Source organism: Hermetia illucens, chromosome 2, assembly GCF_905115235.1.
Source record: "Hermetia illucens chromosome 2, iHerIll2.2.curated.20191125, whole genome shotgun sequence".
Lineage (NCBI taxonomy): Eukaryota > Metazoa > Arthropoda > Insecta > Diptera > Stratiomyidae > Hermetia > Hermetia illucens.
In genome coordinates, this window is record NC_051850.1 from 144,940,255 (window position 1) to 144,963,826 (window position 23,572).

The following is a 23,572-nucleotide window of genomic DNA, read 5'->3' on the forward strand; positions in this document are numbered from 1 at the left end:
GCGCTTCAGGTATATTATTATTCTGTTAAGGGAAAGTCGCACCGCGTCCTTGAAGAACTATTGTGCCCCTTTTACTGGTTATGGTGTACCTATTGATCATAGTATCTCAAGCAGGCCTATAACCGTTTGGATCTTTAGTATGATCCCTACTTCTAGATCTTTCAGCTTTGCATCTGCTTCAGGTATAAAAGGTTCCCTTGATTTTCGCATAAAAATACTTAGGTATAACATGATTACGCTTATATTCATGCGTAGTATATACATATACGTTGAATATACTCGATATTTAATTCTATGTAGCGCTGAGATTTGATCTCTTAGAAAGTAGTAATTTAATGCGAAAGAAGCAACTTTGACCTACTATAACTTTGTTAATAATAGTAGGATTTCCACCAAACTTTCCAGAATGTTGCTTCATATTAAAGTCTATATTATTATTAAATTTATAACATTAACTATAATATAAAGTAGACGCGCTTCTCCGGGATTATTGATTGCATTTTAGATGACATTTCAAGGACAAAGTGTTTGCAAAACCAGTAAGCAGTTTGTAAGTGCTTAGAATTCCCAGAGTTCGTCAAATAAGATGTGCCCCAAGACGGTGTCCCATTAGCGCTTACTCTGCCAATCAGAGCCCCCACATACAATCAAGTTCAACTTGCAGTAAAACCTTGTGAGCTTGTGTTATTGACTAGTTTTATATTGGCACATCGTCGATAATGAAAGATAAAATATGATCTTTCAATGGTAACTGGTTTTCTACACAGCTAAGATACTAAATAATTTAATTAGGTAAGAGTATTTAATTGCTCTGTGGGAATCATTTACCGCTGTAGAATTCCATGTGACGATATGTATATTTACCTGTTCCTAACAAAATGTGTGTACACTACTTTTTGGCTTTGGAATAGGAGTGACCTCTTTGCCTCTAGTCAAAAGCTCCTGATCGTTATTATTTCATTTTCTCGTATCATGAACTCAATATTGACAATTCAGAAATCATATGACTTTTCTGTTTGCTTTCACGTATATTGTAAAAATGAGTAAAAATTTAATGTGAAACACAGGTAAACGTATGACCATATCTGAAGAAGATTAAACAATCAAATAATATAAAATAATTCACACCTCTGTAGAATGACATTGCATTTTTCTTTTACGTCAGTCATTTAATTTAAAATATGTCTTTCATTTCTTGCGGTATTTTCAATTGAATAAAGTTTGTATTGGTTCATGTTCATGGAATTTGTGTTTTCATTTAGTATTGAATAATTTGTTTTAATAATTTCCTTGCTTATTGTGAGATTGTAAATAATGTTTACTATTTCGATTACGTTTTACAAACAAATGCTTATAAATCTACTCTCTATTTTCTTTATCTTTCAATCTTTGTTAGAAAACATTACGATCTGTTTTCAGTTGTTTTGCTTGCTAAAGATTAAAATTACATAAAAAGTTTTTGTGAGGTTTTTCATTTGAATGATTTCAAAGATTTTTCATAATTCCTAAGGAATATTCGAACACAAATTTAAAATTTTTTTCTGGGCTGTTATAAAATACTTCCCTGCACGATATGTATTCTGGTATGCTAATTCAGAATTTCGTAGGTACATTCCAGTTTGATGCATCCTACATTTTATAGTAGGAACAATAAAATGCAAATCCACTATATACTCTTAAGATGCTCACTTTTTATCATTGTCATTGACTGCAAAGCGGCTTCTTATGAGACCATCGCACCTCAAACATTGACCAATCAACCAAAACCGAATGAAGAATGTCAGGCTTGGTAAGTGGTTCATCAATCGAGAAACCTGGCTCCAAATGAAGGCCTGTGAGAAGAAACGAATCTACCGTAAGTTTCTCATTGATAAAACACCGCCTAATTGGCAAACTTACAAGCAACCGGACTTGGCGATATCGCATCTGAGCTCTGGAAAGTGAAGAGTTGGGATCCAACACTTTGGCTCAGTGATCTCTTCAATTGGGTTATTGAGTAAGGTAGAAAACCATCTTACTGACAAGGAAGCACCATCGTTCCAATATGGGAAACGAAAGGCAGTTTCTCAATATGTTCAAATTACCATCCAATTCAATTGTTCTCTCATATTATGAAGATTTTAGAATGCACTTTTGACAATCGTATGTTCAACATCATTGAAATGATCATGAATCACGTTGGACTTGTAAAGAGCTGCGGCAGTACTGACGCAATAGACGCTGCACCCTACTCATGCTGATACACCCTAAGAAACATCGTCCTCTTTACATTGCATTTGTGATCTAAATAAGGCGGTTGACCATGTGCCCCATAAACTCATCTGGCATACTCTGCGGCAGCATCTAGTGCCAGAAGAACTGTGCGCGGGGTTTGATTGCTCTATTGCGATCTGAAGACTAAAGTTCAAAGTGTGGAGGATATATCAAAATCGCTTGGTATCTTTGCCGGTGTTAATCAAGAAAGCAACCTCTCGCCTTGTCCTTATAGGTGCGGTCATAAAGGACATGCAACGTCCAGCGCTCTTTGCAGATAAGCAACTTTTCCAAAAGTGGAATGATCCCCTCATGCAATACGATCTGAGGCAAAATCAGAATAAAACAGAATTTTTGACGATTGATCACAGTGAAACAAGCATTATCATTTTCAGTGTCAATGACCTGCCCAGAACTGAGCGGTTTAAATATTTCGGATCAATGCTACTAGCCAATGGTCAAGTGCGTTATGAAGTTATTTCACCCATCAACGTAACTTGGGTGAAGTGGAGTTTTACAATTGCAATTGACACAGTAACGAACGTCTGCAATCCAAAATTTACTGCAGTGCCGTCCGCCCTGTTCTGATCTGGTTCTGGTCATAAAAGACACTGAACAGCGTCTCGCAGAAATGAAGACCAAAATGTTGCGTTGGACCAGTGATGTAACAATCGGCGAAAAATTTCGAGAGAGGCGTGTTTTATGGTAGGGACATACGGTCGGTGCTGCCGATAACATACTTGTCAAGATTGGTCCGAACATCTTAGTCGATGGGAAACGACCAAAAGGCCGGCCGAAACAATGATGGTTTGATACGTTGAATGGTGAATGGTTTTCCAGCCTGGAATTGCTGGGCCTGCTATCACAGATGAATCCAAGGAATTGTTCCCATAAAAATTGGGATCGAAAACGTATGTGCGAATTACTGGTAATAATCAACGCATCAACTGAAAATGACGTGAATCAGACAATCCTAATCGACTCCTTCATACCAGCTGTTTCCTTCGCGGTTTCCCTCTTCAAAGCACTGAACCCGAATCCTCATGTCCAGCTGATCATCCAATCAGCCGGTCCCGGCCCCGCTAATGATCATTTCACTGAACATGGCCTTAAACTTAGAAGTCAATAGCCAAGCGACAACAACTGCACACTGCTGTGTTGTAGTGTGCGGTATCCAATTCCTTCCAATCACGATCAATCGCCTGTCTGTATCTAAAAATGAGTAATATGGGCAAGTTTAGCAGGGTCAACGAACTATTGGCCCGGTGAATTTTTGCTTGCACCATCTGAAAATTATAAAAATATACAATTTAAAATTCCTAAAATGAAATTGGGTTCTTGAATTTAAAGGAAAGCGACCAGTAATTGTTTTAAAAATAAGTAAAATTTATTATTTGAAATGTCAAATATTGTATGTAAATGAAGGACGGGATGGGAATTATGATATTGAGAGGGATAATTAGGAAAGCTATTGGGTGTAGAAAAAAATGTGAGGATTGAGGAAATATTACACATTATTGATGCGTTCTTTGGGAAAATTGACCCCGAAAAAGGCGGATGAAATATCGTTCATGTCGCTTAGCCGCGGACACTGCAAAGGTTTTATGTATGAGTATAACACAACTTTATTAAAATCGGCTCATTGTCTCTCTGTCCGCTTGTCAAGAAGACACTCTTTTTTGTTTGTCGTTTGAAGATGGAAAGGTACAAAAGCTATCGTTAGTTACATGAGATTTACTAAAACCCCGCGGGACCGCCATTTCGATCAGGTACGAACTGCTATTCATGTTATTTTCCGCTTTCCGCCGAAGCTGCTCCTCCTTCAGCAGGTTGTGGATCGCCTTCATTAACTTTTCGACCGCCCTCTCATGTTGTTTCAGAAGCTAGCATATGATAGTCTCGGGGGACATACATAAGGAGGGGTTACGAAATGCCATCACAAGATGGCTGGCGCAGAACAGTAGAGGAATGTGGGCATTTCGGAAAGTCGTGGTGCTGAAGTGCATTTCAGCGAACCACTGGCGATGACTCGTAGGTGTGGTTCACTCGCTAAGGGGGTGGATAACAACTATATATAATTATTCCTTTTTTTGTAGGGAATCACAAAAGTAATGCAATAAACAAGACTATCATAAACGACTCTGGTCTAAAACACTTAGCGCTTGTAGAGTATAAATCTTTTTTAAAAAGTCTCGCTTAATTTCTAAGCGAATTACTATAGAATGGACTTTGACGTGGAGAGTGATCAGTCTCATGTTTATAGTAACGAACAAGTAATTAATCGCCATAGCGGGAGCTACAAATGCGTCAATTACTTTACAAAGTACAAATAACCACCACATAAATTCCGTAAATATGTGCTTGTTGTTGTTGTTCTTGATTAGATATCGACAGCAAATTATAATTTTATTATTCCTTTTGGTATATTTCTATGCATTTTATTATTCGCATAATTGTGTATTTTCACACAGACAGCTCATGCTTTGTTGTTCTAGTATTAATAAATGACTCGGTTTTTTTACATTCTTTAATTGAAGATGTATTCAACATTTCTCCTGAAACAACAATTAAAATGAGGTGACTCGGGGTTGTTTTCAACAATTGTGAAGTCATATTTTCAACGAAGTCATATAGTCGTCTAGGGTCGAAAGCGGGATCAATATTTTTATTCAAAATAATGACTCTCAAATATTCATGTAGTATGCAGAAAGTACCCCAAATCAGAATATTCTTTAATTTTTTTTAATAATATTTGAGATGATAACGACTAGAAATCATAAATACAAATAAGGACTTAGAAACTATATCTTGAAAGAATTAGTGATGATCGTCTTTACTGTTGTTTACAATTCATAAATTTTCATAAAATTTCCGAAAAACCAAGACTTCTCTGTGAGAATCATAGAATGATGTCGAAGCGTGTATGACCTTTCTACACCGTCTGAAATTCTTATCATTTAATGCCAAAATTGTTGTTTTCATCAAAATTCTGGGGCATTCACTAGATGATGGTAACAGTTTCCGAAATTACGTTATTTTTCTAAATTAACGAAAGCGGTGTTCTTCCATTTCTAAGCTTTTTCATTGTGTTCCATTCTAGAAATTGGGCGTTACTTTCTTATGGTAGCATGTTCAACATTTAGGCCACCATTTCTAAGTATGTATCAGGTTGTCCACAAAGTTTTCGCACAAATCAAAGACAGAATTCAGCAGATAAGTTTATAAAAACCTTTAATTATTTAATCTAATATATAATTGCCTCCATTAGATACGACTTCCCTCCATCTATCGGGCAACTTCAAAATCCCCCCTCTATAAAACTCTTCCCCCTTCCCCTCAAAGTACGTGCGAAGTGCACTTTGGAGGTCAGCTTCAGAAGTCATTTTTTTACCATCCAGAAAATGTTGGAGGGACCTGAACAAATGGTAATCAGAAGGAGCAAGGTCGGGACTATACGCAGGATGACTCAAAACTTCCCAGCCAAGCTCACTCAATTTTCGCTGAGTAGTTAAAGATGTATGCGGCCGGGCGTTATCATGATGAAAGACAATATTTCGCCTGTTGACCAATGCTGGTCGTTTCGAACGTAGCTGGGTGTTTAATCTGTCGAGCTGCTCGCAGTACTTATCGGCGGTAATGGTCTCGTTTGGTCCCAAAAGCTCGTAGTGTATGGGGCCACGAACGTCCCACCATATACTGAGCATTCGCTTCTGCTGATGAATAGACGGCTTTGCTACCGATGGACCCGGTTGATCTCGATGAGTGTAGGCTCGTTTCTTCGCTACGTTTTCGTACACAATCCATTTCTCATCGCCAGTTACCAATCGATTCAAAAAAGGGTCGTTTTCGTTCCGTAAAAGGTTAGCGGAGCAAATTCTCACTCTATCGGCCAGATTTCGCTCAGTCAGTTCGTGCGGTACCCACTTTGTGCTCTTCAAAACATATCCAAGACGCGTAATGGCTACTGCTACTCCTGATTTTGATACACCGAGATCCTCTGCAAGCACACGTGTCGAAAGAAAAGGATTCGCTTCCAGTTTGTTGCGCAGGATATCGTCGTCAATCGTATAGGGTCTTCCTGAGCGAGGTTCATCTTCAAGTGTCAGGTCTCCGCTGTAGAATTTTTCGAACCAATCGTAAACTGTCCTGCGCTTTACCTTTCCTTCACCGAATACCTTCGACAAATTTTCAATCGCCTTCGGCACCTTCGTCCCCATTTGAAACTCGTACAAAATGCAATGACGAAAATGTACTTTGTCGAATTCCATGTTTATCCTTGAATATCCTTCACAACACTGATCCTTCAAGGATAATTTACCATGCATTTTATAGTTAGGACTCTGACCTTTCCATTGGGATATCACATGTTGTACCTGCTGTTTTGGTTTGTCTGCTAATTGCTTTTTAATTGTCACATTAATATTTGTGCGAAAACTTTGTGGACAACCTGATATATTCAAGGCGTGATTATGGCATGTTCAAATAGATGAGTGCAACGCTAAGCGCTATATCTCAAATAATAAAGTTGGTAAACAATGATAACATTCTAGTGAAGGATACTATATAACGGTCGATTTGAATTGATATTACTCACGCTATTTTTGCTCCTTTTGACCCACCGCTTCTTGTCATTTGATGTTTGTAGTGATTTTGATTTCGGTTGACGAAGGATTATAAAATATCAGAAAATGATAGAAAATTTTGCAACAATATTTTATTTTGATAAATAAGAAAAATCTCAAACTACTACTAACTAGATTTGATCATAATGTATAGCATATACCCATTATTCTGAATTACCTATGGTAAGCAGTCAATAGTCAAATCCAAGTCGACTTCTGTTTCTGGCAAGCACGGTATTAGTACCGTACCTATATTAGTATCTGTGTTCGATATAGAGCAAATCCTTGCTTTGTCGACTAAAGATCCAGACCTCTTATAGGCGGCTGCATTTTCCTGGGGCAAACATTGGTTTGCGGGTTTTCCAACTTTGGCAAGTAGTGTATAGTTCAAAGGCCTACAGCAATATAGTTCAAATGGCTTTTAAATTCTTGTACTTTTAAATACAAAGGGAGTCATAAGAGATAGAAATTTGGCACCAGTTTCATGCCGTTTGCTAGGGTTGAGTGCATAAATGCATCAGGAAGTAACGTCCTGCAATATGCATTTAGCCGGTTGCAATTAGGACTCATGGACGTAATGGCATACGTTTGGATTCAACATTAATTGGTTCTGGATATTCTTTCGGTTTAACATAATATGAAACAACGAAATGCTTAACGATGATTTATCCCATGTTTCGAGCTCAGAGTCCATAGTTTCTCATTTGGTGTTGAAATGAGTTAAAAATTAATCGTGTGGCAAATGACGCCGATGACCCAGATTGTGACTAAGAACGACCATTCGTCACTCCACTCTTGAGTGCTGTGTCCTGGTATATTTGGGCATCATGAATATACAATCTAGATTGTATTTTACAAAATAAATATGTAGAGTGCTTATAAGCTCCTCTAATCTACAAAAGCGCGATTTTTTATCCGTACTTTCGTCTGACAAAATTCCCATCTGGGCTTAAAAATTCCTCTGATGTTATGGAAAAATTCATGAATTCATCCAAATTAACTAGCACGTCGAAATCAGCAGGGGAAACGCTAACATTAGCTGATGTATAGAGTACATTCCATTTTGAAGACGCCCAAATCAGTTACGCTTAATCGCTAGGACCACATACAATGGTGGACATGATTCATTCATGGGGGTGATAAGTTTAGCGTTAGCGTGGATAATTCTTAACCGAATTGCACTACATTAAATAAATCGAATAATCCTCATAATTGTCAAATCGTTACTCTGCATTATAAAACAAGTATGAAAGATTTTGTGGATTTTTGTAAGAATATTTAGGTACAAGTTGGTTGGTCAGAACTATCGCGTCAGAGTGTCACAGTTGTCGCCCTTAGATAAGTCCGTGAAAATAATGTGTACTTCTTACCGATAATTGGACGAAGTTCGCAAAGTCTAGTAGCTTGCTAGCAGTGGGCCAGCGTTTCACAAGAAATGCTGTATTTCAGCTATAATGTTGCCTCAGTAGGTGGTCAATCATGTGTTGACATATTTCTTCAAAATTTTAGGGTAGGAGAAAAGGAGCAAATTTAGAATCGCAAGAGTGTGATCGTGATTTTTGTGATAGGGATAATAAGCTTCTTTCTACAGGTGAGAAATATAAAATTATTTCGTTACAAATTATTAAAGAAGGGAGGTACTGGGGCCGACATTAGCCTTAATGTTGCTAATGAGGTACTCAACTAAGAAAGAGGTAAGGAGGGGTACTGGAGAAGATGCGGGACATGCAGCATGTAGTTGAGGGAGAGACGGAAGAGAAACCTTATACACCAAAGAAAAGTAATTTTAGAGTAACTCACATGATAATTGAGGCGAGTCTGCGGAGTAGCTTACGACGGGAGAATGTTGGCCGGGGTTGCGAATGTTGTGGATGGTATCGGACCAGAGGAACTTGAAGTCTCTGAATATCAAGTACAGACAGTAGCCTGATATTTTTCCCTGGACAAGGTTTTTATAACTTTAGATAAGTGTTTTCTTGCTGGGAGATTCAGACGAAGCTTTCTATAAGTCCCCGTTTTAAAGGGTAGGGACCTGGAGGAGGAAGGGTTGTAACAAGGAAGCAGATGCACGACGCTACTATTGTCGGTGGAGGTCTTGTACCATTAATAAAGTACAGATATTATCCGAAGTTTAGTGGGATCGTTAGATTGACATCAGCATTTGAGGTCTCGATCCGTATGGGAACTGAAAGTGTTAAAAAAGAAATTTATACGAAGAGACAACAGAAAGAATTCAATGAGTGTCATTTTTAGTAAGTAAAGTAAACAGCTTTAGGATTTCTTGATTTCGTTAAATAGGGCATTATGATAATTTTTTTATTATGTTCCGAATATTTCTGGATTAAAATGAATTTATTTTTCAACAAAACTATAAATGGGAGTAGACATTCTTGGAAAAATCCAGCAGGTATACATATATTTGGTATGGAAAGTACAGGTATGCTGTGCGTTGATCCCTAAAATATTTTGTGAATTTTAATTATTGAGAATTTCTTTAATTCATTTTACTCTACGCCTTAAATATATTTTAAGGAGTTTATTATCTAGCTTCAAATAACTCAGTGATTATATTTGTCAGTGATTTTATAGAGAGAGACAAAATCAGTCTGAATTGAAAAGTATATCCTTTAGAGAGATAGGTCGACTGGGAAGTTTGTGTGGGAACCTAAATAAGACCAGAAAAAAATTCTCCGAAGTACCATCGGTATAAGTTCGAAATGTCTTGGAGGATCTTTGGGAATAATAATTTATCTGGCTTGATTTGTAGAATGAGAATATGATTGGTCCATTTTGGAGGTGCCTATAACGTTACGGCGAGTAGAGAGTTCTACAAAGCTATAAGGAAAACTTCAAATAACTTCAATAAATTTTTATGGGTAAAATTGAAAAGCGGCTTGGACTCTGATTTGAATAAGATATTGTATACGAAATGAATATTTTCTTTAGTTACTGATACAATTCCCATATGTTCTATCTTATTTTCTTAACGCTTTCCGTAATCTAAATTTATATTTTGGACACATAAGCCACAGTGCGTATTGTCATGGTGAAAAATAGTCCGGCCCATTAGTAATTTCTTCGTTTTCAAATACTTCGCCAAATAAGAGGTCATCTGTCACTAAGGAATGGTGGTTGCACTTCCCGCTAGAGGCGCATGTTGAGATTGTTTCGGAATATCAACACCATCGACTGTTATTAGTTTTCAGACTCATACGTTTAGTTCCGTTGAGACCCTTTAGTTTATATTGAATTTTGTTTGTTGTAACAATTATTCGGGGAAGAATAAAGATAAGAGACTACAACTTTGAGACCGTCGAAAATTTCTCCTATCTAGGGTCGAAAATCATAACCGCTAAGAGCTACGATGACGAAATCCGCGCACGGTTGTTTGCAGCCAACAGAGCCTATTTCAGTTTACAAAAACTATTCCGCTCGAAACTTCTCACAATAGGGTTAAAGCTCTTACTGTACAAGACAATGATATTGCCCGTCCTCATGTATTTCTTGGAGACTTGGGTTCTTGGCAAGAAAAATTGCGAACTCTTGGCCGCGTTCGAGAGAAGAATCTTCCAAAGAATTGTTGGTTCCCTACATGCGAATGGACGATTCCATGATCGTCAGGTTGTGAATAAAATCTGGCTCAATAGGTTACAGTGGGCAGGTCACTTTATCCACATGGATGAGGATGATACAGCACGAAAAGTCAATAAGGGCAATATCTACGGTACAAAAAGAAAAGAAAACCAGACCATATCCCACAAAAAAAAAAACATTGTTGGTGGCTACCAGTTTTTAATCGTCCAAACAGAACATATTAAAAAGATATTAATATATATTCCACCTATAACCCATTAGGTACAAAGAGAAAAAAAGTAACAAAAATAAAATTGCAGACAGCTTTTAGGGATCTTTTAAGGATATTGAATTGGTAGACCTCTGCGAAAAACCGAGATATCTAGAGTTCCTTATTAAGGCAGGCCTAGACTGGATATCGGTTGTTTATGATGATGATGATGATAACATTTATTCCTGGTACAGCAATCCATTTTGGCAGATATTCAATTTTAATTGAATACCGACCTTCTTTGAAAATTTACAACATATTTTTTTAACAATTTTAACTAAACATAGAAACTTTTTGTTGTGTATGTAAATAACAAACATGCCATTGCTAGGAATTTATCCTTCATTTACGTTTAAGTCATTTAATTTAATTTTAAATTTTAATTAAAAAAAGGGGTTATAATTTTTATTAAAGTTATGTAAATATTGTATGTCGGAAATCAATCGCCTTCAGTGTGTTCACTTCCGGAGCAGGAGAGGGATTGTCCTCATTTTTTTTAAATAAGTAGTTAGCGAATATGCTCCGAAACCCCAACTATGGAGAGTTGTTATGTTGTATAGTAACTATCTCACATGTTTAAGAGCTCGAATCACTCGTTTGTAGACAAGACTTCGTCTTTCCTCCCTTAAAGTAGTACATTGAAATATTGTCCTAAGGGATTTTTGCATCTTTTGACTCTTCATGTATTGAAATAGATTCATTATTATTGCTCGGCGTTTCTTTCCTTCTTTTGGGGTCTATACATGGGTATTTCCACACATTCATTTTTTTAATCGCAAGTATGGGGACACCTAAATGACTACAATTATCTCCATTTTATTTACTGTCGTTTATTACTGGGCTGTGATTATTCCGTATATTTTTGACAGAATTTCCTAGACATGTCCTCATCAACTTTATTTTATTTTGACGATTAGTTTTAATACTTTTGTTTATTTGAAGCAATTAGGAAATGCAGTCAACCCAAGTACTACGAGCCGCACAACCACAAGCATTCATCATTTTCAGCGCCTCTACAATGACATTTGAACTGTGCATATGATAATAAATTTTTGCTCTTGACGGAGCAGATTCTGCACATCATTTCTTGAGGCCCGTGCCTTTCTTTCAGCCAAAACAAATTATCGATAAGTAGTCAAAACGTTGATACATACTTCAAATATAAATAAGTGAAAGAAATTTCACACTTGGCCTAATAAGGGCTGCAATTTTCCACAAATGGTATGCGGATCTGTTTGCCTTCCGGGAATTGTTGAGGTCATATGGTATAATGGTTACTAATGGTGCGTTACCGTGAGTTGATCGATGCATTATTGACGGGACATTCCAGGTGAAACTCTTAGTGGCTGGGCAAAAAGTTTTATAGGTTAATTTCATTGAACTGACGAGATAGTTAACAGAAACTATTGAAAAATATTTTTAAGAATGATATGGTCGGCATACTTTTTTCGACAAAGTAAAATCCTTTCATAGGTACTGATAATATGATTTTCATAATCTCATTTCCTTTTCATTTCTGTGGCATCAGTCCAATCTGCATCTAGATATCGGGCTCGGGTTCGAATCCGAATATAAAGATTTATAATACACTGGCATATGTTTATATTTGCCTTTGGCTTATTCCATTGCTATACGCTAATTGTGTGCAGGAGAAAAGTTTTCACGTATTTGGGGTAGCAGGGGGCGCGTTTTTCCTTGAGTGATTGATCCACTCTCATTAATTGTGTTCAATAGAGAGCCCTGGTTGTGGCTTCATTCGGTATAAGTGATTCGTAACACACAGCACCAAGCTGATTCCAAATAATATACAACGTTTTCTACTAATCCGTGTCCGAATCACTTAAGTTGTTAGAGCGCTGTCATAGTAGAAGTTCGCGGTTCAAGTCTCACTGGCGGCAGAGGGATTTGTTATCGTGACTTAATGTTGGATACCAGTCGAATCAGCTGTGAATGAGCACCTGAGTCAAATCAGGGTTGCAATCTCAGGCGATCACAATGCTAACCACATTACCTTCTACAATGTGCTGAAGCGTGCCGTTACGGTCTTGAAAGGCTCTAACAGAGTTTAAGGTTCTGATCCAATTGGATTGTTGCGCCAAGGATAAGATAAAGTGATAGGCATATATGTAAGACGGGGGTGTAAAAATTCTTTTCACTGAATATAGTCATGTGGGATATCAAATGAAAGGTCTCGATTATTACTTTTCGAAAGCACAGTGAGATTTGTTAGAAAGGCGGGGAGTGGGAGGGGTGGAAATCGATGATTTCTTTAACGGATCCATTCTCAGAAATTACCCAATCTGAAAAAAATTATGAAGCTGATTCTATATGGCGCCCAGGCCTCAAAATACTTTCCATATCGATATCCGTTCAAATTAAGTTAATAATAGTATATTACCATATTTTTGCGGAAATTGAGTAAAACCCCCCTTAAGTTTATCTCACAGTAGTAGTATAAAATATAATATGAAGCATATTATTTTCAAGTTTGATCAAAATCATACTATTAGTAACACAGTTACAGCAGCTCAAAGTTGACTTTACGTGTAAATTTACTGCAACTAAATATCAATATCACACTAAAGTGGGTAGTCAGATATGCTAAATGTATATATATAACGGGCTACATACAAATGGGATAGTTCCACACTCAAATATACTCACAGAAGAAGCAAATCAGTCCTTGAATTATTGGGTGGAGTAAAAAGTCATTGCATTTTTGTTTGTGTTCTAAAGCCACTAATTTCTATGAAAAACAGGTCAATCAATGATATATTTTACGTTTTGTTCGACGACCTTTCGCCGCCTTTCAATGTTCTTAATAATCCTCCGTTCGTAAAAGGACCTGTCTCCATTGAACTCATCTGATTGCCTATTCGATTCTGGTGGGTAATGGTGCATCCAGGTTTCGTCCATTGTTACATATCGCAATAACACTTTATTGCTTTTGATACAATGTCAGCACGCGTGGCATCCGCTTTGGAAAAACCTTTTTCACGGACGAGTATTCATGTACAATAACAAACGCACTGCCTTTCGATATGTTTGAAGAGTCCACTATATTCTGAAATTCCAGTTTTCCATTAACAAAAATTATTTTGTGCACTTTTTCTATTTTCCTGTATGATCATCTTATTTGCGAAACCACTTTCCAACCGTTGAATATGACGGGGCAGAGTCCGGATAAAACTGCTTAAGCCGTTGCAGCGGTTGAACGGTCAATCAAAACACGAAATTGCTTCGAGACCATTTGTTTACTAATAAGAAAAGTAGGGTCCCAAAAACAGTTCCCAGTCAAGTATAAGTGAATGGAATGATGTGAAATTTTCGCAGCAATCTTTTGAAGATTAACACTTCGAAAATGAGATGCTTTATGTTATAGTGGTAATATCTATGTGTTATTGACTAATGTGCTACAAAAGGTTCCATTGGCCATTCGTTGTAAAAAACGCAGCTTCTCAATTCAAAAAGTATATTAAAAAAATAATATATATATGATATAAAGTAGCAATTTCAACCATTACTTGTAGATGGAGTCAGTTTTTGTTAAATGATGGAGTTTTTTTTTTACCGTGAATAGTTATCAATCAAAAAAAAATTCGTGCACTTTTCTATTTGCATATTTCTTGCATTTTACGACATATTTAACGGAAACCAAAGAAAATTATGGATATATAGTGCTGGAAAATATTATCTACTATGATAGGGGAAAAAATACCTCACTTGTCGTGAAAATTTTCATTTTGAATTAAAAAAATAAATGTCAATAAAGGACATTGTTTGTATTGTACACATTTTACAGAAAAGTTGATTTAGAAATCCATGTAGAAATTGTATTTAAAAATCACCATCTGTGAAAAGTAGAATAGTTAATAGTATATTATTCTTAATCAATCAAGAAAATAGTTGTAGAGGTTGAATCATCTTGAAAAATGGTATTATCGACCTCTTCACTTAACGCTTCAATAGGGGAACCAAACCGTCTTGCAGAATTTCCTTGTATGACACATTTACAGTATTCAATGTATTCAATGTTAGTATTTTCTCATTTCCATGTCCTGTTATTCATCTCCAGACCATGTCATACGGTTGATGTAATGCATTCCCGCTATATCGCTTTTCCCTGGACCCACCTCTACATCATTTAGACCAATCAAATTAAATTTGGACTCATCGGAAAAAAATACTTTTTGCCGGTCGTCCCTGCTTCAGTTTCGCTAAGTTTATTTTTCTTCATGACTTTTGTCAGAGGGGCTTTTTGGCAGGCTTTCGAGCACGAAGTACAACAAGCTCCTTCAGGTGACGTGGTTTGCAATGCTCGATTCCTCTAGCTCTCTTTAATTTCTGGAGCCGTTTTAAATCTATTTCTGAGGTATTTTTCCACTTTTTTTCTCCCGCTTCTATCCTATCTAATCTCTAATCTCCCTCGTCTCTTCATAAATGTTAGGGAAACATTGCACAGTCGACTTCCTTTTCTCTTCCTTGTGGTTGGTGTACATCAAAGCTAAAATGCATATTGTAAAGCCAGGAAAAAAAACGGTAAAAATTATATTATTTTATAATGTAGCCATTAGTCAGTCAAACAAATCTTTATTTCTCACGCAGTAATAAACCAAATCAATCGAAAAGTATACCATTAGAGAAGGGAAACATAGAGATTTTAAATGAAAAAATTATTCAAAATGGCCTGCCGCTAGCAGCTATACAGGCCCGAAGTCTGTGAGGTCATAAATCGATCGCTTCACGCACGGTATGCAGTGGAATTTCTCGAGCTGCACGCACGATGCTGGCCTTCAAACTCTCCAAATCGGTGGTAGTTCGATTGCAGGCAGTCTCCTTTAACTTAGCCCAAAGGCTGTAGTCCAGAGGATTCAAATATGGACTGCCTGAGGCTCACTCATCTGCGGTTATGAAGTCAGGAACATGCGCCGCTAACCACTGCTGAATTATCTTGGCTTTGTGAGCGGGGGTCTGGGTCCTGCTGGAAGCACCACGGCTTTCCAGCGAGTAGAGATTCACTCAATGGCTCGACTATATCCTCTAACATCTTTTCATACACGCTCGCATTGGTTTTGACGCCGGCCTCACAGAAATGAATATTAGTTATTCTGTGATATGAGACGCCCCACCTCTGTCATGGACAGAAGTCAGATGGTGACGACATTGGACTCGCGGAGCATTTTCTTTGACTCCATAACAATTGTGAGAATATACTCGATCATTTTATCGGTTGAATTTTTCCTCGATGGTAAAAATTTGTTCATTAGAAAATAGAATTTTGCGATATTTTTTTTACCGGGAAATCGTTGCAGAAGAGCAGCACACCGTTTGCCGAGTTTGCCGTATGACCTTCAGTTTTGGTTTTAACATATGGCTAAGGCACCACCGGTACGCACTGAAACTGAGCTCTTCTCGTAAAATGCGACTCATTCGTTTCTGCTTGCGAAGACGACTGCGACGAACACGCTCACGCACAACATGCGCGATATTCGGATGACGTACGGAGCGCGGGCGCCCCTCCCAAGGCCTGTCAACTACCTCAGCTGTTTCACGGTATCGAGCGACTGTCTTAAAAACGAATCGTTCGTTTACCGGCAGCTTTTTTAACAAACTATGAATCTTTTTCGGCGTATTCGCACATTGGTGGAACGCAGTAATCACGATTTTTTTAAAGTTTTGTGTAAAACAAAACCTTAATTAAATCGGTTTACTGTCTGTCCGTCTGTCTTCCTGTTCTGTTTTCTCAGAGATTGTCGTAGATATTGACACCAAATTTGGTGGAAAGGTGGGAACTGTGAACGCTCACGCATACAATCAGTTACATCCTTTTACGTCGAATTTGAGGAGAGGTCCCCATACATGCAAAAGGGGGATGTAAATGCACCAAATATAGTCGTGTGGGGTATCAAATGAAAGGTGTCGATTAGTACTTTTCAAAGTTAAAGCTTCACATCTGAAGCGTCCAGTTTAAGGTTTCCCGACATGTTTTGTAGTTACTGAACTTCATTGGGATGTCCTTCACGTGCTACTAACCTTCGGAACCTGAAAGTCTGACGGAAGTGGGGTATGGTTAGGTACTCTCCGTGCGCAGTGTTACCAGTTTCGGCAGCCTAACATTTCTCACTATACGCGTCGACTGATAGAACTTATGCCTATACTATGTATATATAATTCAATAATAAACTTAAATCAAAATAATTCTTTGGCATTAAATATTTACAATAAATCAATATGTTATTGTGCCCTTTATTCTTAATAGAACCATCCAAAGCTCGTCGTTTTTGTTTTATGTCTGTTGAAAGATATCCTATTTCTATCATCGGGTGATTGATCACATCCCCCTCCCTATATCAATTTCACTGTCCATAAAGAATTGTTTAGTTTTTCTGTTCGTTATTTAAAGGACATTTAATACTCAGAATAACTTGCTGCAAAATATTTGGTTTATGTTCCCCTTGATTCAATTCAATAGTAGGGGTAACACGCTCATATCACGATGATACAACATCCTTCATGTTTAATTGTTTACATGTTTTAATCCTTTGCCATTACCGTTTCTTTTTACAATATTTCTCCGTTCTTGATTGGGTCATTCAAAATTGATTCCTCAGCCTGTTTTGGGCTGTTAATTTGAATCCTTCTTCTATGTAAATTACAAGCACTGGTGACTTTTTCTTCGATAACCTCTTAATCGGTTTTATAAGACGATAAAATCATTTTACCGTTTTTTTCTTCAAACCATTTTATTGCATTTGTATCCATTTAACTGACCAAGATTAGCTTTGTTACCAATTCTCAATTTTTGGTTTCACTTTTTTTAAATAAAAAGTGAAATTTTATTTACTAAATTATCAGAAATGATCAAACTTATTGTTTGAGTTACGAACACGATTTATTACAGAGACAAAAAAAAAATTAGGCAAAAGTACTAATAACAGTGAGCTGTTGTAAATTGTATGCATTTTTGGGAAGTGACATTTAGTAACAGCCAAATTCATGAAGTTATATGTATGTAATAAATTGTATTGAAAAGAAGATAATGTATGATGTTACACTGCTTTACCGCCATTGTATTAGATAAAAAACCAAATCTGTCATATCTGAAGTGTCTAGTTTCCGGTTTCAGTCTTATTTGTTTCATAGGTAACATTATCAAATGACGATGGAAGCAATTGATGAAAATAACTAAAAACAATTAGATTTTTTTGAGCGGTTTTCAAAAAAAATATTTTACCAAAGTGGAAAGGCTGGGCAAGCAATGCCTGAATGCTTAAGGTTCCCTAAAATCAAAACCCCTCTCTGTTAACCAGAATATTATATGGAAATTAAACTAGTTTCCTATCAGTTCCTTTTTTGTTGTTAATTCTTTTCCATACATGGTTGTTTTTTTGTAAAATAGGGATTACATTTTCCTATGCTCTTTATTTATTTCATCAAAAAACCTCTCCACTTTTTTTATTTTGTTTTTCCAAATATTAGTATTTATTTTTTTCTTAACTCAATTTAAAAAAAATAGTGCTCGTGGGCTCTTCCGTTTATTTATTGTCATTTGAGTGTCATATTTTCTTTGACTAGCCTCCCTCATTTTATAAACAATATTATCAATTATCAAAAATCTACATTTACGGATTGAGTTGATTGATGTTGCCAGGGGCAGGGAAAATTCTGGCATTTTCGGTGTGCCCTAGAGCCTGCGCAGAGTGCAAAATCCAAAATATATGTTCCTACAGCCATCACATCAAAAGTGATAAAACTTGCAATCTAAAAGTTGACTTGGCACTCGTTAGTTGACAAGGCGCGTGTTGCGAAGTGTGGCCTAGGTCTTGTGAAAGAAACTTTCTTATCAATCGTCTTATCACTGAATTGTTGGCATTTCACGAAAAGTTCAGTGGAAGTTCTTCGAAGAGATTACCCAGCAAAGTTCATTACTGATTTCGCTAGCAGCCGGAACGGACCGTGGCTAGGTTGGTTAGCAGCCAACAAACGAGTTTTAAGATTTCGACTTGAAATGTGGCGGTAGAGCCGATCGAGAAGTCAGTTGTGTCTGGGAACGCGGTGTGCTTGGTTGCGTTTTCCCCCACACTGTATACTCTGTGGGAAAATTCATGCGAGGAAGTCAGCTGTGTGAGAGTTTAATACTGGAAGCTGTGCATATATAAGAAAGTCAAATAATTAAATTAACTTCTAATAGTTCTCGTGATCGTGTGAATTAAATAAAAAGAAATTTAATTGAAATATTTTTAATAAAAGTTGAAGATTTGACGTCGCTTTATCTGGAAGTGAAAGTCTAAATTCATAGTTTCCTAACTCGTGGTGCAATTAAGCTCAATTATATTTTATAATCAGTTCACGGCCGTTTTTCTCACCTAAACGCGCTTGTGAAATTAATAGGTTTATTTAATTTGTCCTGTGGACATAAAATCGTGTACCTAAATTTTAAGAAAAAAGACTGTCGACTGTGATTATAAATATTGAAGTTGAATCAAAGAAAGCCTGAGGGGCTATTTGCTAAGTACTTTGTTTAAAATAAAATTTTGATAGTTTGTGAAATTTTGAAACAAAAATAGTGATAAAATGGAGCAACATTCAAATCAAGTGGCTATTGCCGGTGATATATTGGAGGATCTCGTTATTGTATTCCGACAGATTTTTAAAAGGGTAATTATTCTGATTTTTTAAGGCTTTTGTCCATTTTTTTTTTAAGAAGGCTGCAACTATCTCAAATTACTGGTATATATTTCATTGTCCCTCATATATTGATCTGCGAAAGTGTGTAGTGCTAACTTCGTTATCTCGATTCTGAGTACCCAATTTCCGGCTTTGAATGCTGACTAACGCTTTATTCCAACTAAAAGAACCGCCGTGTGTGTAACTAGAGTTGCCGCTCAGAAAGATGCATTCAGCAAAGATGAAGTTGGTTTTATGGAATTAGGTTTTTGATTGAAAATGATAGGATGGGGATTCACCAGTCCCCACGCTTTTTACTTTTCTCATCGACTCTCTCTTTCATTGAGTTCTTTATTATGATGAATTTTAATTGATATGAGATGCACATTCTACCTTTGTTGCCACGTTTTTTTGAAAATGATATGGTGTCAATTCATGAGAATAACTTTTATCAATCCAGTATGACTGGTTCAATGCGCCAAGGAAGTCAGCAGCATTACTCACCGCGGGGCTTTTGCAAAAATGCGGCAATTTTATTATTGAGCAACTGGAGAATATTAAAACGTCTCACGATGTGGGTAAAAACCCGCCTCTGACTTTCAATAGATAATTATAAAAAGCGCTCGTGAAGGCAGCTGAGTCGATCGACTCGCGTGTGAGGCAACAACCACTGACATGCTTAGCCGCATAGCAACAGTGAGTGTTATTTCGGTTTTTTGAGATGTGGTGACGTAGTGTTGCCAAGTCGATTTGTTCGTTGGCCTGATAAAAAAGACCAGTCCAAATAATGCATTCTGGCCCCCGATTGTTACATAACCACGCAAATTGTACGTTTTCTCACTACTGTTGCTTGGAGACTGCTTTTTGATTGACTAAAATGAGAGAATGGATGAATCGCATTGTAGTTTTGGAAGCGTAAATTGTTGTAAACTTGTCCGGTGCACGAGGTCATCTAATTTAGGATTTAGAGCCGAATTCACAATGTGTTGCAAAATTTGACTTGTATCTTAATGGTGTGGAATTTAAACGAGGTCGACGTACTTATTAGGGAGTCATAGTTATGCAAATTTTGCCGTGGAATTTCAGAGTAAATCAACTGGTTATTTGCCCCTCTAATTCCAAACGGCACATGTGGACTTGGAGGGTCGAATACTGGGAACCGTACCTTGAAAATTTCAGGAGATTAACATACATCTAGCCAAAAGTATTACTCGAAAGCAGGTAGTCTACTTGAAAGTTAAAGAAGTTATCTGCTCTATCTAGTTAAAGAAGTTATCTGCTCTACTTATCTACCTGGCTTACCTTTTTTTTTTAAATTTGACCTGAATGAACCAACCAACAACCTTGCCATTGTTGGGTTAGTTACATATTCAGTTTTGAGTTGAATTTGCAACTACAAAAGCATTTGAGCTCATCTATTTTTGGATATTTGAAACGCTATTCACAAATTCGATGTGTTTATGCATTTATGAAGCTCTGGGTAGATACTCATTGGCTAGTAGGTATCTTAAATGCTTGCTTGCATAAGGCGTTTCTTCATGAATAAACTATAATTAGATTCCTTTATTTTTGGCGCGACGGTTGAATATTGTTTCCGCGTCTCGTGAGTATGAAGTCAATGATGGCTTTTTTAGCGTTTGATAGCCTCGGAAGTTGATGATGTATTCAATCCATTCAGTATAAGCCTTATGAACATTTTTGGATATCTCCGAAATTTTCAGAATTCAGAATAATTTGAAATGATTGTCAGATAATATTTGAAAGTAGTATATGCAATTTTTAGGTGAGTTTGGCATACGAATTTGAAATTTTTGGCATTCGAATGTGAACATTTGTATTATTCAAATGTCAATGTCATGAGTACACCAGGTTTGGTATTTTTAGAATTTTTCGCCATTCTCTGTTGCAAAATTGAGACGAATGTGGTGTCGTGTGCTCGTTATGCGGTTTAAAACGACTTGGAAGGTGTATATTCTTCTAAAATCAATTTGAAAATACGTTTTTGGTCAAATCTAATATTTTTGAATAAGCATTGATTAATATTTAGACATTTCAATCTTTGTCCCTCTGTCTGCATCCTCTTGTTTCATTTAACAGTAAAAATAATTTATGGAGCTAATTTTCATTATGGAAATCTTCTTTCAAAGCAAACCGAACAAATATAGTGTTGCACAATAGTTGTAGGCCAATTTTCCTTGTATCCTTCACTGATTTTCAATAGATATTCCTTAAACGGACATAGCTAAAAATTAACAAAGCATGGATCCATTCTAGAGACTATACTTCATTATTTTCCATGGGGCAGATATAACCAAAAATTTTATAAGCGAATTTTGACGGCAAAATTTTGTACATTTGTCCTTATTACTTTTATTTTAACATATTAACGTTCATGTTTTGATCTAACTCCGTTGGCATGTCCATTTTGAGGAAGCTAAAAAAGAGCTTATTTACATATAGGACATAAACAGTAGTTGCATAATTGCAAACACAGTTCTAATATATCGTAGAGGGGGGCTTTTGTATAATTCTTTGTTGTTTATAGATAACAAAGCTATTGAAAGGGTATAGTGGTTGTCAAAATTGAGAAAATGTCAAAAATTGACCGAAAAGGTCCATCCGGTTATGTAATTTTGCTTCAGACGTAGCCACTTGTAAATCGTCCAAATTTCGCTTTGATCGTTTGAAGTCGCGATTTCATGAGTTTCATCTGCATGATGATTTGGGAATTTTAGCCTGATCAACCGCTGATACCAAAGCGACCACGCCTTTGGTTCCGATAGGAATTATAGCAAACACATTATGGTTGATAACTTGGAGGTGACCCTTGCAAGTTGGGGCAATGTGAAAATGCTAATCTATGAGACGCCATATCTATCTGGAAGGCAAATCATAAAAATCTAACGGCAAAATATTTTGAAATTGGCTTAATTGAATAATAAAAGAAAATGAGGCATTTTCTAAGAAAATAATGAGATAAAAAACAGATTTTAAGTCTAGAGATAAATTTAAACCGTTGCTGATAGTCAGACGCATTGTTTGAAGGTGGAATTATAGTTAGATGACACGACACATCCAAAATTTTCTTTTTATTTTATAATATGCCATAAAAGCTTTTCCATTGTTCTTTAAACGAATTCATAATGACAATTTCACACTCTTGAGACAAGGATAATTTTATACAAAGTATGGAGAAAGGCTGCTGGGTGGATTTTTCGTAATTTTCCTATTTATTTTTTTGTTTAATAACTTGTAATAAAAAGAAATTAGTTCCAGTTTAATGAACAAGTAAAGTTGATTGTGATGAAGGCAACAATCGATTATGAACAATGAAAATTCTTGACCCTATGATAAGCTCATTTACTGTAAATATTCTCTAAGAGGATAGCATGGTTGGGCGTGCATATGTATATATAAGTATAATACAGTTAAGTGGGATATTACTGATACAGCTCGAACCCAAGTTGTAGAACTCGAAAGTCTGCCATTTTGAATTTCATTTCTTTTTTTGCAAAACAGATAAGTAAAAGGGGATCAGTACCAGCGCTTCTATTTTATTCTCCAATGACGGGGGTTTTTAGTAAAATTTCCTAGTGCTTATAAATGCTTATTTTACGAAGACGAACATTTAGTAAATTAAATTTGAACGGTTTTTTGTCAATACAATTCTAATTTCATTTTCAAAATATTATTTTGTATTTCTTAAGTCCACCAAAATCAAAAGTTCATCACGATTGATGGGTGTGATGTTCACTTATTTGAATTATATTCATTCAACTTGATTGGAAGTTCTTAAATTGGTGCTATATTTAGTTCGTCATATGATTTCGATAACCGTGCATATAAATATCTATCTATTGTCATCGAAGCCTATCTACAGAATTTTCTGCCGATAAAGGCTGCTTTCGTAAATGAAAGCTAATTGACTTTTTACGCTATTTTTCTAATAATATCGGTGACAAAGCAATTATTTTGTCTACCCCATGTCCTTTTTATCGGAAGTATAGATAATTTCATCAAAATTTGGTTGGTGTTTAATGCAAAGTCATTTTTATATTTGAGATATAATGAAACTATAAACAATATTCTGGGTAAATCCGCTTGCGTACTTTATACTACAATTTATTAACCAAAAAATTAAATTAATTATTTTTCTTATTTGCGAAAAAAAAAATGAGTATAAAAT

General features: G+C 36.4%; 1 protein-coding gene across 3 annotated transcripts in view; it reads left to right on the forward strand.

The window, feature by feature from the left end:
• Window positions 1-23,572, forward strand: part of LOC119647454 (calcium-binding mitochondrial carrier protein SCaMC-2) — a 74,926-nt gene that overhangs the window by 44,077 nt on the left and 7,277 nt on the right. The window contains exon 1 of one of the 3 annotated variants that reach the window (XM_038048385.1): window positions 18,532-19,377. The exons of the other annotated variants lie outside the window; for them this stretch is intronic. Within the exon in view, the coding sequence (XP_037904313.1) occupies window positions 19,294-19,377 (84 nt within the window). The 5' untranslated portion in view covers window positions 18,532-19,293. Of the gene's footprint in view, window positions 1-18,531; window positions 19,378-23,572 lie in introns of those variants that run through there. 3 annotated transcript variants of the gene reach the window in all.